Source organism: Mytilus californianus, unplaced genomic scaffold, assembly GCF_021869535.1.
Source record: "Mytilus californianus isolate M0D057914Y unplaced genomic scaffold, xbMytCali1.0.p SCAF_29, whole genome shotgun sequence".
NCBI lineage: Eukaryota > Metazoa > Mollusca > Bivalvia > Mytilida > Mytilidae > Mytilus > Mytilus californianus.
Genome location: NW_026262678.1, coordinates 1,091,052 through 1,110,160, shown reverse-complemented (window position 1 = coordinate 1,110,160; position 19,109 = coordinate 1,091,052). Strand labels below are relative to the sequence as shown.

The following is a 19,109-nucleotide window of genomic DNA, read 5'->3' as shown; positions in this document are numbered from 1 at the left end:
TTTATTGTAGTAAAAAATATGCTGGAGATTGCAGAAATATATGATACAAAGATATTTGTAGAATTAGCAAGAAATGCTGGATTGATAGACAAAATACAGACGAAAAAAGATGTATCTATATTTATGCCTAATGATGCTGCCTTTGAAGGTAAGGGCTATTTTAGAAATAATGTAGGGTTGTTTTGAAGTTTTGCAATTTTTCCTTCTGTTAATAAATTCAGAAATTATAAAGAAACTAAGGTTGCATCTCCCTCAGGCAAAGTTGACCTTAGCTGGATTTGGCTATTACTTTTAGGTCACTTGATCATACAGCTCTTAACAAGTGTGGTTTATACAATTACTGTTTTTTAATAAGGTAAATATGTGGTTTTATTGACTTTTGAAAAACTGATATTCACTGAGGCCAATGGCCGAAGTGAATATCAGTTTTTCAAAAGTCAATTAAACCACATATTTACCAAAACAAAAGACAGTAATTGTTTTATTCCATATTCCGATAGAGTACCGAGATAAATGTATGTAATGACAAAACCAATTGTACATCAAACGATTTTAACGTAATTATACATGTAAAAGCATGCGACGTTTTGCGCGGGGAATATACTTTTTCCGCAGGTGAACATGCTTATTTATTCAAAATCCAATTCGTATAGAAAAACCTACTAAAGTTCTATCAATATGGAATAACAGTATTTATTCATCTGGCTCTTTAAATTATTGACTTTGAGCGTTCCTGATGAAGGTAAATCTAGAAAATTGCTTAAGACATAAAATTGATAAAGTGGTTTTTTTTATCATTTGTAAGGGCTATTTAAGAAAAAATGTAAGGTTGTTTTGAAGACACTAATATCCAAATATCCTCTCAGATAATTTTTTTAATGGATTTGGTGCAAAATTAATTTTGGATTTTGTGAATTTTGAAATATTTCAAATAAGTATTTTACATTGCTTTGTTGTGAATAAAGTATAATTATCCAGGTGTCTATGCAATCAGTAAAGCTCTCTATTTCCACAAGTTTAGAATAGTGGGTCTCATTGGGGTCTAAGCGTGATGCTGGATTGGTCAATTTTTTGTAAGCGAGACATGTGAAAGTCAAATTATTTGGCATGAAAAAAGGTAACAAAGTCGGACGGGACACGTGAAATTACAAGCGCTATTATTGCAATTATTAAGCTGGATACAGGATTCTGACAAAACAATAAGCGGGGTCGGGGATCAGACCCCATCCAATGTGACCCCCAGCATACATCTAACAGATTATCAAGATCTGCCATTAACACCACATTTTCAAAATGACAAAATACATTTAAATATGTCAAAAGACAATCACTAACAAGGTTTCTGGACATCTTACAAGCAACACCAAGGAGTGGAATTTGTAAAAGTGAAAATTCACTTGTTTTCCAATTCTGATCAAACTGTCATATTTGTAGTGGTTATGTTATCATTTTCACAATAAAATATTATTTGCACAAAAAAAAACGACAACATGAAGACATTAACCCCTGAACTTAATTGATCTCTCAGAACAATATTCAATTAATTACCTCACAATAAAAATCTTTAAGCTATATTTATATGGAATTATTAATACATGTATTTACAAAGATATTATGAGATTTATTAAAATACCATCCATCATTGCCTGACAACTGTTTTATATCCTTTTTTCCAGCCTTACCACCAGGATATATGGCATCATTACGAGAACAGCCAGGGATAGTTGATCAGATGATAGATTATCATACTGTTCTTGGTAGATTCACAACAGATAAATTAAGAGGGAACCAGTTACTAGACACTGAACTAAAACCTACAAAACTTAAAGTCAGTGTATTTATAAATGTAAGTTAGTTACTAGGTGAACGTCTTTTTTCAAATGTGGATTTACATCTATATAGTACAATGATGAGAGGTGGTGTGAATACGCAATGAAGACCAAAGAGCATTGACGTAAGTGACTTCTGAAAGGTCAACAGTAAGCAAATCCCAATCCTGATAGTAAGCTGTAAAAGGTCTTGAAATTACAAGATAGAATTGACTGATTGTGATTGCTTAACCTCCAATGGCAATTAGACAAAATGTGAGAAAATTCAAATGAGAAAACCAACAGTCTAGTCTGGTTTATATGATAACACAATAAACAAAAAAACAAATTAAGGCAGTCAGCAAACTTTTTTGGATAAACATTAGATAATTTACCTGGGTTTTAATTAGAATACTGTAAATTCAGAAATTATTGTGTGCATTTTTTATTGCGATTTTGAAGAGAAGACAAAGATGCGAGATTTATTTTTGCAATTTCAGGAAAATCTGCATACACTTATATGTATCAGAATGCGAGTTCTTATTATTGCTATAATCACCCAGTTGCATTATTTACAATAATAAAAACTTCTCAATAATTTCTGAATTTACAGTAGTTGTTCAGGTGCCTGCATATGTTTTGTTTTTATTTTCAATTGTTGTTTGTATTACATTTTTGTTTAGGGGACAGCTGAAGCCCGCCTCCGGGTGCGGGTTTTTCTTGCTGTGTTGAAGACCCATAGGTTGTTGTCTCTTTGACACATTCCCCATTTCCATTCTCTATTTAATTCTGTAAACTCAGAAATTATTGTGACACTTTTATTATTGAGAAAATTACAATGGGATATGTTTCGCAAAAATAAAAACTTGCAAAATTTCGAGAGCAGTTTTTGTATGGAAGTAATAGATCTTGCATTTGTGTCCAATGTTCATGTGAACAATCGCAATAACTGCACGGCAGCATTTCTGAAATAACAGTATTAATTAGGTCTGTCCCATAATGAGATAAAAGTTTCTTGAAATCTTCATTTTCAGGGTTTAACAATAGATGATGCCCATTTAATAACACCAGATATAGAGAGCAGTAATGGAGTTCTTCATGTCATAGACAAAGTTCTAGTTCCTCCTGGTTTAAATATGCTAGAGCTTCTTAATGTGGACCAGGAACTTAGGTAAGGTTAGTTAGAGCTGTTATAGACAAAGTTCTAGTTCCTCCTGGTTTAAATATGCTAGAACTTCTTAATGTGGACCAAGAACTAAGGTCTCTAAAACTTTCATAGATAAAGTTCTTGTTCCTCCTGGTTTTGTAATGCTAGAGGTTCTTAATGTGGAACATGAACTAAGGTTAGGCTCTGGAGCAGTTAGATTAACATGTCATAGACAAGTTCCAGATCCTCCTGGTTTGAATATGCTGAAATTTCTTAATGTGGACCATATAGAACTTAAATAACTGACAATAATAGTTTACCTATGTACAGATAGCACAAAAGGTGAGAGGCCTGGTAAGTTCACAGGGTGGCATCTAATTTAATACATGCCTTTGCAATTTCTAGTTCCTCCTAGTTTTTATATTAGGGAGCTACCGTTTGATTTTTATGGGGGGCTATGATGAAAAATTTTGTCCTGCATTTTTTTTAGTTGTAATCTTTGTCCTGCCTTTTTATTTTACACTCTATTCAGTCCTGCCTTTTTTTTTTAGTTTATCCTGGCTTTTTTTACATAAATTGTCATCCTGCCTTTTTTTTTTGCCCAGTTGCTCATCCTGCCTATTTTTTTACTCAAAACTCCTGTCCTGTCTTTTTTTTCAAATTTCATCCTAGCCCCCCCATAAAAATCAAATGGTAGCTCCCTTAGAGCTGTGAAACTTATGAATTTTTCTCAGATAAATTGTTGCTGCATTAATATTCTAGATGTAGATTTCATGGTTATCTGTGTGCCGCAAATTTAAGTGTTAAAAAAGTGCCAATTTTCCATGTATTTAATCTCATATATTGGTAACAAGATGATCTTGAAATAAAAAAAATCTCAGCATAGATTAAAACTGGTTGTTATATCTTTTATTAACGTATTTTTATGCGCCACCTATGGTCATTATGTTGTTTGGTCTATGTGTCCGTTCGTTCGTCCGTCCATCCATTCGTCCATCTGTCCCGTTCAGGTTAAAGTTTTTGGTCAACGAAGGTAGTTTTTAATGAAGTTGAAGTCCAATCAACTTGAAACTTAGTACACATGTTCCCTATGATATGATCTTTCTAATTGTAATGCCAAATAAGAGTTTTTACCCCAATTTCACGGTCCACTGAACATAGAAAATGATGGTGCGAGTTGGGTTTCCGTGTACTATGGACACATTCTTGTTTTTTCTATTTTAGCATATTCAAAGAGTATGTACAGAAAGCTGGACTAACAGAAAAGTTTACAGGAGAAGAACAGATTACAGTTTTTGCTCCTTCAAATGAAGCATTTAAAAAAATGAGTGATTATCAAAAGAAATTCTTCTTAGAATCTGAAAGAGGCATTAAAATGGTAATAATGATTTTTTACTGTACAGTAGTATTTGCTTCTGTGATTTCTACACCTGGGGCTATTTTCACAAAAACTCTTACGATAAAAAATGCTCGTAAGTTATACTGAAAAGCTCATGACTTACGAGTATTTTTTCTCGTAAGATTTTTTGTGAAATAAGTTTTTGAACCTTTTCGCTGGGTTTTATTTTTAACCCTTTTCTTACATATCTGGCTGATCTTCCTTAGAGATGACATTGACATGATGGAATATTTTCATGTTTTATTTAAATCACACAATTGACATGGAAATACCTTTCATGAAAATTATGCATATAAATTACAGTAAGAATTAGATTTTACGTCGCTCACATTAAATCTGCATTGGCATTTTTGTTTAATTTATATACTGAGTACCTACAGATATGCAACACCATTACATGTATTTTCCATTTTATGAAAGAATTCAAACCAACACATCTCCCTAGGAAATTTTTGTAAGGCTTCTTAGGGATACACATACACATCATTTCAGTCAATCTTCATAGACTTCTGATCTTGACTTTAAGGTGGTACATTACACTACAGGGAGATAACTCTTTAAAATCAGCAGAATATTTTAATCACTTTCTATTGTTAAGGAAATATTAAGCTTCTCAATGATCAAAATTAGTGTTTGTCAAACTACTATATATCCACTGAAATTTTTCCAATAAAGTGTGTGGTTCAAGTTTTTTGAAATTTTTATTTTTTTGTCAAAGGGTCAAAGTAAATATTTTGTCAAAGGTGTTTGGTACCACCTTAAGATACTCACAATTTCTGCCTTTTCGGTCAATGCTTTTTGATTGTCTACAGTATTGCATTTTTGGTAGATATTCCATAATGACAATTGATAATTTCATTTTCAGCTACTTGAAAGGCACATGGTAAATGGAATTGTAGTTTCTATAGGAATGTCAAAAGATGCCATTTTTACAATTCCATCTATCCAATCAGATAGTCTTAATTTGACCTTTGACTCAGACGAAACAACTCTACGTATCAACAAATTATCAGAAGGAGTAACTTTAGATATGTTAGCTACCAATGGCATATTGATTAAAATTGATCGAGTGCTTGTTTGTGAAAGTTGTAAACAGGTGGATATTAAAAAAGAGTAATTGTAAATTGTTTACTTGTAATTGCTTCAATTTGCTCTGACATTATAATTTCTGTTGTAAGGATTGAATTAATAATTCACTGGACCAAACACAGATAATGTAATTATTCAAATATAGGTACAATGCAGATGCTACATCTTTGTGTGTCCACACATAAATGTCCTTTCTCAAGAATAGTTAATGTGGAAGTAATTTGGTGAAGGGAAAAACATGATTGATTGTTGGCATTTATATCAATTTGATTGGTTGAGGAAGCCACTTAGCTAGAGAATCAGAGAAAGACCACAGACTTTCTGAAGGAAAAAAAATGTTGAGGTTAATGTCAAGACAACAAAGGTTATTATAAAATATCATGAGAACGGATATCTAGAGGTCGACATACAGTTTTTAACAATAAAGTACATGCCATAGGCACTTTATAGCTTGCTGTTTGGTGTGAGCCAAGGCTCCATGTTGAAGGCCGTGCTTTGACCTATAATTATTTACTTTTTACACATTGGGACTTGGATGGAGAGTTGTCTCATTGGCGCTCATACCACATCTTCTTATTTATACTTACCATTTATTTTAAGCACTAAATCATCCAGTTCGGAGTCAAAAAGTGGATTATTTTTTTTTTTTGGAGACTATCAAGGTTCTGTCATCAAACTATAACTCCCTATAAATGTCCACAGCCTTAATCTTGTTTAAGTGTACTCAACCCTACACCTTGTTGTATGAATCATTGTCCTAAGATGATGATGGATGGCTGTTTAACATCAAGCGGCAAATTAAATGCATATTCAGGACGAGAACATGTTATTAATGGAATATGAATATTTACCCTGCTTTGTACTAGACCAACACACTGAGCCAGATTTTTAACGGGCTAGTTCACAAGGTAAGAGTCCGCAGGAAAACATTTCACCCTACTCAGACACATTATTCTTACTCCCAGCCATCCACTTTTTGTGTGATTGAAGGAGAAGCAGCAAATACCAATTTATAAGTCTTTGGTTGGACCTGCTGGGTTGGAACCCACAACTGCTCTCACTCAAAGCAAACACACTACCACCAAGACTGTCATTGTCCTAAGAATAAGGTACACTAAAAACCTTTTTAAACTGTACATCTTTTTTTAATATGAATGAAAGCAAAGGTACTAGTTACTTAATTACAATATATAAAGAACGCAGCCAGTACCTGAAAGCATGCTCAAAGTATTTAATAGCTTATCTAGAAATCATGCTTTCTTATGTAATTTTTTGTACTTTAATATCAGCTGCTGTACTTCAAAGAAGATTTAGTTCCTTACACTTTCAAAACATACTGTTGAAGGATGGTATAAATGAGATGGGAGATACCAATGAAACTTTAAAAACTGACATTGTCAGAAAACAAAAACAAACAAAAGGGCAAACAAGATAAAAAAAAAACATGTCGGTTAGGAATGAGCAACACCAACCTGCCAAAAAAAATAGTGTGATTTCAGGTGTTCCTAAAGGGTAAGCAGATCCTACTTAACAGTACACACCATGGAAAGAATGTTTCATGTATGACCATTCACAGTTTTTGATTTCATTTTTATCCTGAGAAAAAGATTAATATAAAATTTTCTTACGATTGTAGGCTTATATATAAAGTTAATACCAAAAAAAGGTCAATAAGATGTAGACTGCCATACTCCCATAATGTACATACTTTTGAGTCTGACTCAGACTCTATCATGAGTATTGCAATATTTTGTAATTTTTTTGCTGTATAATTTCCTGCGGCAGCTATGTATAGATTTAATTTGATTAAACCCAGAAATTCTTTTGCCATTGTTTTTCTAAAATATCCCAATATTTTTCTTTGGACAAACATATAAACAGAGGCAAATGAAAATCCAGATTTAATCAAATTGTATATATATTTTGAGTTTTAACTGTTGGTTATGTCGCTTTGTTTATAGGTCATTATATATCCCTAATGTTACAAATGATTAGATTTTGTATACCACATGATGAAAGTGTTATGAAAGTGCAATAATATGTCAGAAATAAATACTTTTTTTACTTTTAATTGTGTTGATTCATTTACTGATAGAAATAAGAAGATGTTGTATGAGTGCCAATGAGACAACTCTCCATCCAAGTCACAATGTATAAAAAGTAAACCATTAAATGCATACCTGCCAACTTTTCAAAATCTCCATGGGTGATTTTAAGCGCAAGAGGACCTAATGCTACTCTTTTATTGTCATTAGTGTTTTAAATCTACTACTATATTGTTTGAATGAGTTTATATGTGCTTATAACTCATTTGAATGCCTGTTTTAAGGTGTTTAGTTAATATAATAAAGAATTTCAAAATTCATGTCAACACCTCTCATGGGGGAAATCCCCATAAATTGTGTGTATACGGCTGTTTAATGTACTTATTCCTGACACTCAGACTGATAAGAATTTAAATTGTATCTGTTAAATGAAATAATTCATATTTGTTTTTCGTATATTATATTGTTATATATTAGGCTGTTAGTTTTCTTGTTTGAAATGATTCACATTTTCCATCTCAGGACCTTTTATATCTCACTATAGGGTATAGATTTTTCTCATGTTGAAGTTAGTATGGTGACCTAAAATTGCTTTCCATTACATTATTTAAACTCTGGTGGCATTGGCAATCATACCACATTTCCTTATTTTTATAAGAACAACCCATAAAATTGACCTTTGAGAAATTTGGCTATTTTTTTACGGCCGTTTGGTCATATAGCTCTTTAAGTGTTGAGGTCTGATACATCCTTGGCTTTCAAATGACTTTTGGTTCTGAGAATTCCTGATGAAGGTAAATGATGAAAAGAGCTTTGGACACACGAAATTAAGAGTTATTTTCATTTATAGACAATAAACCTTGTGTGGTAATGAGGTTTAAATGGTATTGTAACACCTGGTGTATTCAGGCAGCAAGTAAACAAAAAGACAATAAATCATAGTGACATTTAATAAACAAAGTTGTCTAAAAACAACAACGATAACAATATACAACTGTAGATATAATTTCCTGTCTTATTAGCATATCAACTAAAATATAATAATAACCATTAGCATAATACAAGTGATTGTGGTGTGATAAAGTGACTGTAGGGCCATTTCAGGCTTGAATTCAGACAGGGGCATACAGCATGTGCCTCCCCTAAAAAAATAAAATAAAATGTAATTTATTTGTAAAATTACAGCCAAATTTTTTCAAAATATGATCATCTATCTCCTAATTCATTAAGCGCCTCCTAACATCAAATCCTGGATCCGAGTCTGCATTTTTTAAAATAATATAAACTGTTAAATGCGAAAGACAGATATTTAAAATAATGCTCCTCCCAAATAAAACCTTCTTATAGAAAATTTTCAGAGTCAATGTCAGAGGCATCCAGGCTTAAAAGTTCTATTTTAAATGGGCTTTTCCTAAAATAGATGGTTATATTCAATGGAATAATCTGAGAGGTAAGTTAGGCTTAAATGGAATAATCCTAGAGGTAAGATTTGTTTTAATATAATGTTCTAAGTAATTAATTATCTTTTAAATAAAATACTTGTTAAGACAAGTCATGGCTACATTGATGTTATCTTGATTATTTTAATTTGTTCTATCATATTAAAATGGAAAATGGACAATATAATAGCCCTCACATCAGAATAGATTTTCTGAGATAATTCAAATATTGACATATATGATGTCAACTTAATAATTAACATTTTCAGCAGTATATATTTTAACACTATTTTTCTTTTACATTTATTCTGAGGATAATGTAAATTCAGAAATTATTGCGTGCATTTATTACTGCAATTTTTGTAGAATTGACAAAAATGCAAGACTAATTATTGTGATTTCCGGAAAAACTGCATACTGATGTATGTATCAGATATCTGAATGTGAGTTCTAATTAATGCAAAACTCATCTAGTTGCATTATTCGCAATAATAAAAACCTCGCAATAATTTCTGAATTTACAGTAACCATACTTATTAACTTTGATCTTTCAGAGCATAATGCCGAAACAAATTTTTCAAAATGAAGACAAATTTCTAATTCAAGCATTATTAGTGACATTTCTTTCTAGTTTTTGGCATCCATTTTTATGATGCTATTTATAATGCCAATTAAAATTAATTCAATTATAAACCTAATACGGCCCTGAACAGTACCATTAAATACTTTAAGTGCCAATCTGCCTAAGAATCAGGTAGTGGTGAAAACATGACAAACAAAAACCCACTCAAGTTAACATTAATTTAAGTTCAAAATGTATAATGGTGCATGAATATAACATTCGTTTCCTTTTCCTATTCTGGTAAATTCAAAATATAATTTAGTAGAAATGCAATAGAAATTACCAATTCAGGGGAGCTAACTCCGTAATTTGCTATCATTCTAACCAAAAGTTATCTAGAGTTTCTTTAGTTACCAGACACGCAGAAACAAAACACCTACCATTTCTAACTCAGGATGAGGAAAACTTCGAAATAGGATGGTTAGGCCGGCAGGTTTTTTCAGCCACATTTTGAAATTCTTTTAAATTTCCTGATTCTTACTAAAACTGGCACTTAAAACATACAGAAAAATTTTCGTCTAAGAACATGCACACTACCAGAAAGGTTTTGATGCATCTAAATCATTGTCATATATTTGTTTTAAACTAATTCTCGCTTCTTCATCAATTTCTACACCCTGTTATCTCAATTCTCTTGAAAATAAATAATGAGTTATATTGTATGTTGTACTATACACATGAATAACAATGATTGATTAAACATAAACAAATGCCTATATCTGGAATGATCTGTGATAAAAAATGACACAATCTAATAAGCTCTAACATTTTAATTATCATACAGTGTGTAAGGTCTAACATTTTTACTAAAAATTTCAACATTTACTTAAAGTTACAATAAATAAACTTTTTTCTAGGATTTCTTATTCAAACTTGACATTTCTTTTACTCATTTTTACATAATTATGCAAACTGGAGATCCATTCATCAATCATAAAAATTTGTCAGCCAGTCAGAACTCAGAAATTAAGACCTTTAAAGTTTAGACTGTCAGCTAATCAGATCATTCATATTAAAATGATTCCAGCAAATCAGACCTATGTAGTTCAAATATGTCAGCAAGTTAGATCTAAATAATTCAAATATTTCAGAATTAAATTCACGAATTTTGGACACTCAGCAAATTGGTCCTGACAATTAGCTTGCAACTTGCAACTGTTCCCAAGATCAGCCATATTTATATTTGGAATCAATACTATACGATTATAGCCTTTGTATGAGGTCGATTCGAGGATATATAGACCTGAAAGAAGTATATGGACTAAGGAGGAAGTCCGAGGTCGATATCCTTCTTTAGGTCTATATATCCTTGTATATTTTTCTTAGTGGGCAACAATTTTCCTTGTGGTTTCAATTAATGGTCAAAAGAGGCCTCTTATGGTATGGACAATGTTTTCAAATCCGGCAAAAACTTCTATTTAATGAATTTTTTTCAGGAAATATACATAAATGATTTCAAAAGATAACTACTGTTTTTCCCTTTTATTGTCTTATTATGAAAGAAAAGGGTCCCTTATGATGATGTAAACATTAAATACAAGGACAGCCAACAAATATTTCTTTATAACACATGCATGGAATGTGGCAATTCTTTCCTGATATATCACAATATGTATTGAAAATATTTAAAGTGTATGGTTACACCTCTACTATTTCGAGACCAATACACAAACTGTATAGTCACAAACAATCTGTCTACACAATGATCACAGTTAACTAGCAATAATAAAAACATAACTCTATACTGCCCTTCTTTAATACACAATATCACATCACTGAATAATACTTTGATTATTAAGTACACTGTTGAGCTATTTGTAGAGGAAAAAGAACACATAATTTGAGAACAAAAGTTTCTAATATTACAGATATTAAATTTCATTTTAAAGTCAATTTATATGAATAATTTTTAAAAATTATATTCATCGGAGATACACCAAATTTCCCACATCAAATAGGGAACTTCCCTATTTGATGTGGGAAATTTGGGTGTTTCTCGGGCCCCGGATGCAAAGATAAAATAAGAAAAATATTTAATTTGATTTGATTTATATAAAATTTTTATTCTGCTATACTTAATGATTTTAATAATCCCAGTTTTCAATATACAATAAAATAATTCCATATTTTATGCACGAAAATAGCAAAAAAAAAAAATCAGAAATAAAATTTGCCATGCGACTTGTAAAAACATATTGGGCACACCTTGCGATCAGAAATTTAAACTGTGTCTAAATTAGCATGGCACAATTGGATTTTAAAAAATATCATCGTAATTAATCTTACATACAGCACAAAAACAACATATACATGTATATCACTGGTATTATGTTGTCAAATTTTAAAACTCATCTCAGTGAATGAGAAACCTTTATTCTGACATTACAAATAATAAACTCTCCATCTTTGCCCTCAAGACAAGTGGAGTTATCTCCCTATCTTGCCCTCAAGACAACTGGAGTTATCTCCCCTTGGTTGTCAGATGACAAATGCCTGTGTTATGCATACACTAGGGTAAATTTAATACTTACAACACAGATTTATATACTACAAACTCTATACATTGCATATTTGGATCCTGGTGACTTTCAGTGTGATATCATTTGCATATTAAAATGAAAAATGATTTTCTAAGCTAAAAAATTGACTTCTTTAAAAAAACATTATTTATATATTTTCAAAGTATGATCAAATGGAACTTTTCATAAAAAAAAAATTGATCAGGTTATTTACTTTCTTTTGTTTAAATTGAGCAATTATTTTTGTTTTTTTTTATACGAGAAAATGTTTAAAAAATAAATCCACAGATATAATATAGCCAATACCATGAATTCAAACTGATATCAAAGCACTACAATAATAAAATTGTAATTTGATATATTTCTTCTTCATAGGTATATCATATATAATGTAATTGGTGCACATATATATATATGTAATAAGTGTGTGCTATTATGCATTGTAATAATCCATATATCATATTATAAAATTACATTCAAATTTGATAATTGCCTCCTCAAAACAACTGTCACTTTACAATTTTTAATTGCCCTTTCAAATAACTCCCCTTTTTACACATTGATTTTTTTCAGGGAATTTTTAAGCATCAGCTAATTAAGCAAAACAAATCACATTAAGTATTTGTGTAAAAGTTGTATGTGCTTAATGTGCTCATATATCCCGATGAAAATCTTTTAAAGATTTTAAGCAGATTCTTAAATTTGCAGATCTATACACAAGAAAGCACTTAAATATGACTAGAAAAATAGAAATAAAAACATCAGATCATTTTTTTCAATATCAGCTATCTATGTCATTTAAAGTTTCTAAATTCAGACCTCATTAAAATATTTATTTTTTTCTTTCTTTTCATATTTAGATGAACTGTCAATTTTTTCATCGTCAAATTTCTTATACATTTTCATACTACAAATTTAAGGATGATCTTTAACCATTTTTATCCCTAATTGCATTATAAAAAAATATTCCACTACCATTTTCTTTCTGATTGAATCCATTTTTTCATTAATCATGTACAAATTCCCCAATTATTAACGCAAACCCTATATCTAAAATATCTCAACTTCAAGCAGATTGTATGTAAAGGGTTCTCACCCTTTTCAAAACCCAAAAAATCAAAGATTCAAACTTTTGACAGTTTTGAAGGTTGAGAGGGAACCCTGTGTGTGTTGTAAACATTTTGAAACAACAACCCATTTAACAGAAGAACCCAATTTAGAGAGAGTTGACATTAAACAAACTTCATCATACTAGATTGTCTATAAACAATATCAAATATTTTTGTTTAAAAATCAACAATTGTCATGCTATAAATATGTCATATATCTTGACAACACAGATGTGATTCAATTCAGTTTTTTATAATATTAACCTTTTCAAAAGGTCACTGAATAATTAGAACATTCAAGTACAAATTATAAAAAAAAAAAAAACACATAGCACTAAATTTGCATAACTACGATATAATGCACAATTTTTTTTAACCCTGATGACAACTGCAGTGGATATTCCTACATAAAGTTGATGCTTCTGTCCTTGACCTCACTGAGGTCATCATAACACTAGCATATAAACTTTTCCTTGGAATTAAAAGATTATTTCCCTTCCGTATACTTGGTCCTGGCTTAACCAAGGTCAGTATAAAACTATTACAGTTGATCCCGACCTCATACAACAGATTCTTCCACTGGTGAAGGTCAGTATAAAACTATTACAGTTGATCCTGATCTCATACAACAGATTCTTCCAAAAGGTCAGTATAAAACTATTACAGTTGATCCCGACCTCATACAACAGATTCTTCCCCATCTTCATCAAAATCATAATCATAATAATCACCGTCATCATAACTATCATATCCACTGTAGTGTTGTTGATTCGGAGAGACGGAGGTAAATCGGACCTTTTTTAAAATCTGAAATGTAGATCATAATTTTTACAGAACATTGTTCATCAAAACATTGCAGTAATTTATAACTTACACAAATGAAATTATATAGATTGATGGCTGCTTAACCTTTAGCTGTAAATGCTACATGCATTTTTAGGAATATGATTTAAGATAATAGATTCTTTGAACAAGAATGACTTGTCATGTAAAATTTCCTCGCTGCGTTAAAGACCCATTGGTGGCCTTCGGCTGTTGTCTACTCTTTGGTCGGGTTGTTATCTCTTTGACATATTTCCCATTTCCATTCTCAATTATTTTTTTGCAGAGAAATACAGAAACTATTGCAAGGTTTTTTATTGATGCGAATAATGCAACTGGACGAGTATCAAAATAAAAAGAATTTGCATTATGACATCTAATACATATATCTTTATGCAGATTGAGCAGAAATCGAAATAATTAGTCTCACATTTTTGTTCATTTTTCAAAAATCAAAATAACAAATGCATGCAATAATTTCTGAATTTATAGTAGTGAATGTCAATTTTAAAGCCTTGTTTTATACAGTTAAAATGGTTAAGGACTGAACCTAGGACCCTCTTGATTTAAGATGAACATCTTAACATGAGGACTGTTTCGTTTTATCCAATAAACTGCTTCGCTGAGTGCAGCTGGATACGCCCGCAGAGGTCCAACCCTGAACAGTTTGGGCAAAAATGGTCACAATATTCAAGCTTGATACAGGTCTGAATTTGGATTGTAATTAAATATTTGACATTATTATAGGTTTCTGAATAAATGTAGTCAAAGAACTTGAAATTGGTTATATGAATTGAATTTATATTCAATTAAAGATTTCTTGCTGTTGTACAATACACTGTGCTGTTGCACTATACTAAGTAAATCTGTTGTCAGACTATAAACAAATAAAGGGCGGTTATCTTAATAGATATAAACCAGGCACGAAAGTTTAATGAAAACTGCTCAAAGCACTTTAAAGGTATTGTCAAAAAACTGGAAAATCCCCCTTTTTTTAATGAATAATACCCCATAACTCAGAAACATAGTATCTAAAATTTATAACAAGAGTGCACACGCTGAAATGTCTCGCCTTCTTTACTAATCATTGATATTATGTTGATTGTCCTAAATATAAAGCTTTATTACAACTGTCACATAAACTTAACATTAACCAAGTAAACTAAACATTGACCAATGAACCATGAAAATGAGGTCAAGGTCAGATGAACCATGCTAGGCAGGCATGTACAGCTAAAAATTCTTCCATACAACAAATATAGTTGACCTATTGCTTATAGTTTAAGAAAAACAGACCAAAACACAAAAACTTAACACTGAGCAATGAACCTTGAAAAATGAGGTCAAGGTCAAATAAAACCTGCGTGACTGCCAAATAAATCATAAAATATTTCCATACACCAAATATAGTTGAACTATTGCATATATAGTATTAGAAAAAAAGACCAAAACTCAAAAAACTTAACTTTGACCACTGAACCATGAAAATGAGGTCAAGGTCAGATGACACCTGCCCGCTAGACATGTACACCTTACAATCATTCCATACACCAAATAAAGTAGACCTCTGGCATACAGTATAGGAAAAACAGACCAAAACACAACAAGAGTGCACACGCTGAAATGTCTCGCCTTCTTTACTAATCATTGATATTATTTTGATTGTCCTAAATATAAAGCTTTATTACAACTGTCACATAAACTTAACATTAACCAAGTAAACTAAACATTGACCAATGAACCATGAAAATGAGGTCAAGGTCAGATGAACCATGCTAGGCAGGCATGTACAGCTAAAAATTCTTCCATACAACAAATATAGTTGACCTATTGCTTATAGTTTAAGAAAAACAGACCAAAACACAAAAACTTAACACTGAGCAATGAACCTTGAAAAATGAGGTAAAGGTCAAATAAAACCTGCGTGACTGCCAAATAAATCATAAAATATTTCCATACACCAAATATAGTTGAACTATTGCATATATAGTATTAGAAAAAAAGACCAAAACTCAAAAAACTTAACTTTGACCACTGAACCATGAAAATGAGGTCAAGGACAGATGACACCTTCCCGCTAGACATGTACACCTTACAATCATTCCATACACCAAATAAAGTAGACCTATGGCATACAGTATAGGAAAAACAGAACAAAACACAAAAACTTAACTATAACCACTGAACCATGAAAATGAGGTCAAGGTCAGATGACACCTGCCAGTTTGACATGTACACCTTACAGTCCTTCCATACACCGAATATACTAGACCTATTGCTTATAGTATCTGAGATATGGACTTGACCACCAAAACTTAACCTTGTTCACTGATCCATGAAATGAGGTCGAGGTCAAGTGAAAACTGTCTGACGGGCATGAGGACCTTGCAAGGTACGCACATACCAAATATAGTTGAACTATTGCATATAGTATTAGAAAAAAAGACCAAAACTCAAAAACTTAACTTTGACCACTGAACCATGAAAATGAGGTCAAGGTCAGATGACACCTGCCCGCTAGACATGTACACCTTACAATCATTCCATACACCAAATATATTAGACCTATGGCATACAGTATAAGAAAAACAGACCAAAACGCAAAAACTTAACTATAACCACTGAACCATGAAAATGAGGTCAAGGTCAGATGACACCTGCCAGTTGGACATGTACACCTTACAGTCCTTCCATACACCGAATATACTAGACCTATTGCTTATAGTATCTGAGATATGGACTTGACCACCAAAACTTAACCTTGTTCACTGATCCATGAAATGAGGTCGAGGTCAAGTGAAAACTGTCTGACGGGCATGAGGACCTTGCAAGGTACGCACATACCAAATATAGTTATCCTATTACTTATAATAAGAGAGAATCTAACATTACAAAAAATCTCAACTTTTTTTTCAAGTAGTCACTGAACCATGAAAATGAGGTCAAGGACATTGGACATGTGACTAACGGAAACTTCGTATCATGAGGCATCCATATACAAAGTATGAAGTATCCAGACCTTCCACCTTCTAAAATATAAAGCTTTTAAGAAGTTAGCTAACGCCGCCGCCGCCGCCGTAGCCGCCGCCGCCGCCGCCGCCGGATCGCTATCCCTATGTCGAGCTTTCTGCGACAAAAGTCGCAGGCTCGACAAAAACTTAACTATAACCACTGAACCATGAAAATGAGGTCAAGGTCAGATGACACCTGCCAGTTGGACATGTACACCTTACAGTCCTTCCATACACCGAATATACTAGACCTATTGCTTATAGTATCTGAGATATGGACTTGACCACCAAAACTTAACCTTGTTCACTGATCCATGAAATGAGGTCGAGGTCAAGTGAAAACTGTCTGACGGGCATGAGGACCTTGCAAGGTACGCACATACCAAATATAGTTGAACTATTGCATATAGTATTAGAAAAAAAGACCAAAACTCAAAAACTCAACTTTGACCACTGAACCTTGAAAATGAGGTCAAGGTCAGATGACACCTGCCCGCTAAACATGTACACCTTACAATCATTCCATACACCAAATATAGTAGACCTATGGCATACAGTATAAGAAAAACAGACCAAAACGCAAAAACTTAACTATAACCACTGAACCATGAAAATGAGGTCAAGGTCAGATGACACCTGCCAGTTGGACATGTACACCTTACAGTCCTTCCATACACCGAATATACTAGACCTATTGCTTATAGTATCTGAGATATGGACTTGACCACCAAAACTTAACCTTGTTCACTGATCCATGAAATGAGGTCGAGGTCAAGTGAAAACTGTCTGACGGGCATGAGGACCTTGCAAGGTACGCACATACCAAATATAGTTATCCTATTACTTATAATAAGAGAGAATCTAACATTACAAAAAATCTTAACTTTTTTTTCAAGTAGTCACTGAACCATGAAAATGAGGTCAAGGACATTGGACATGTGACTGACGGAAACTTCGTATCATGAGGCATCCATATACAAAGTATGAAGTATCCAGACCTTGCACCTTCTAAAATATAAAGCTTTTAAGAAGTTAGTTAACGCCGCCGCCGCCGGATCACTATCCCTATGTCGAGCTTTCTGCGACAAAAGTCGCAGGCTCGACAAAAATCAAAAGGCAGCTTACATCAATAGATATAAACAATTCACAAAAGTTTCATGAGAACTGCTGAAAGCATTTTATAGTTATTGTCCGAAAACTGGAAAATCCCCCTTTTTTTAATGAATAAAACCCCATAACTCGGAAACGTAACATCTAAAATTTATAAAAATCAAAAGGGAGCTTACATCAATAGATATAAACAATTAACCAAGGGTTCATGAGAACTGCTGAAAGCATTTTTAAGTTATTGTCCGAAAACTGGAAAATCGCCCTTTTTTTACTGAATAAACCTCATAACTCGAAAACATAAATCTAAAATTTATAAAAATCGAAAGGGAGCTTATGTCAATAGATAAAAACAATTGACCAAAGTTTCTTGCAAATTGGAGAAAGAATTTTTTACTTATTGTCCGAAAACTGGAAACCCCCTTTTTATAATGAATAAAACCCCATTTCTCTGAAACGTAAAATCTAAAATTTATGAAAAAAGAAAGGGAGCTTTTGTCAATAGATATATACAATTCACCAAAGTTTTATGCAAATTGGGTAAAGCGCTTTTAAGTTAATGTCCTACATGTTGACGACGGACGGACGGACTGACAGACGGACGGACAGACTGATCACTATAGGGCGTCCGCCATTCGGCGGGGCCCTAATAACATACAGCAATTGACAAACTAAAAAATAAAAAGTGTTCTAGCTATGATAAATAGACAACAAATAACATATCCTTCTCCAGATTAGCTTTATAACTGTCACGACAGTTCCACATGTGGAGCAGGATTTGCTTACAATTCAGGAGCACCTGAGATCACTTCCAGTTTTTGTGGGGTTCATGTTGCTCATTCTATAGGTTTTCTATATAGTGTTTTGTGTACTGTTGTCTTTTGACTTATTTGTTTGTTTTAGCCATGTTATTGTACGTTTTTCTTCGAATTATGATTTTAGATTGTCCCTTTTTATGTGTTTTGCCTTTTTTTTATCAACACTCGACCAGT

General features: G+C 32.4%; 2 protein-coding genes across 7 annotated transcripts in view; one reads left to right on the top strand and one right to left on the bottom strand.

The window, feature by feature from the left end:
* Positions 1-7,514, top strand: part of LOC127732862 (transforming growth factor-beta-induced protein ig-h3-like) — a 43,298-nt gene extending 35,784 nt beyond the window's left edge. For all 3 annotated transcript variants that reach the window (XM_052242049.1, XM_052242047.1, XM_052242050.1), the window contains exons 10-14: positions 11-148; positions 1,677-1,846; positions 2,843-2,979; positions 4,180-4,333; positions 5,220-7,514. In XM_052242049.1, coding sequence (XP_052098009.1) covers positions 11-148; positions 1,677-1,846; positions 2,843-2,979; positions 4,180-4,333; positions 5,220-5,471 — 851 coding nt within the window. In that variant the 3' untranslated portion in view covers positions 5,472-7,514. The remainder of the gene's footprint in view (positions 1-10; positions 149-1,676; positions 1,847-2,842; positions 2,980-4,179; positions 4,334-5,219) is intronic.
* A 4,915-nt stretch (positions 7,515-12,429) lies between these two features.
* The window catches only part of LOC127732859 (protein nervous wreck-like), a 73,480-nt gene continuing 66,800 nt past the window's right edge, over positions 12,430-19,109 (bottom strand). The window contains exon 20 of one of the 4 annotated variants that reach the window (XM_052242044.1): positions 12,430-13,984. In XM_052242044.1, the coding sequence (XP_052098004.1) occupies positions 13,856-13,984 (129 nt within the window). In that variant the 3' untranslated portion in view covers positions 12,430-13,855. The remainder of the gene's footprint in view (positions 13,985-19,109) is intronic. The other 3 variants (XM_052242046.1, XM_052242045.1, XR_007996458.1) reach the window with 3 other exon arrangements.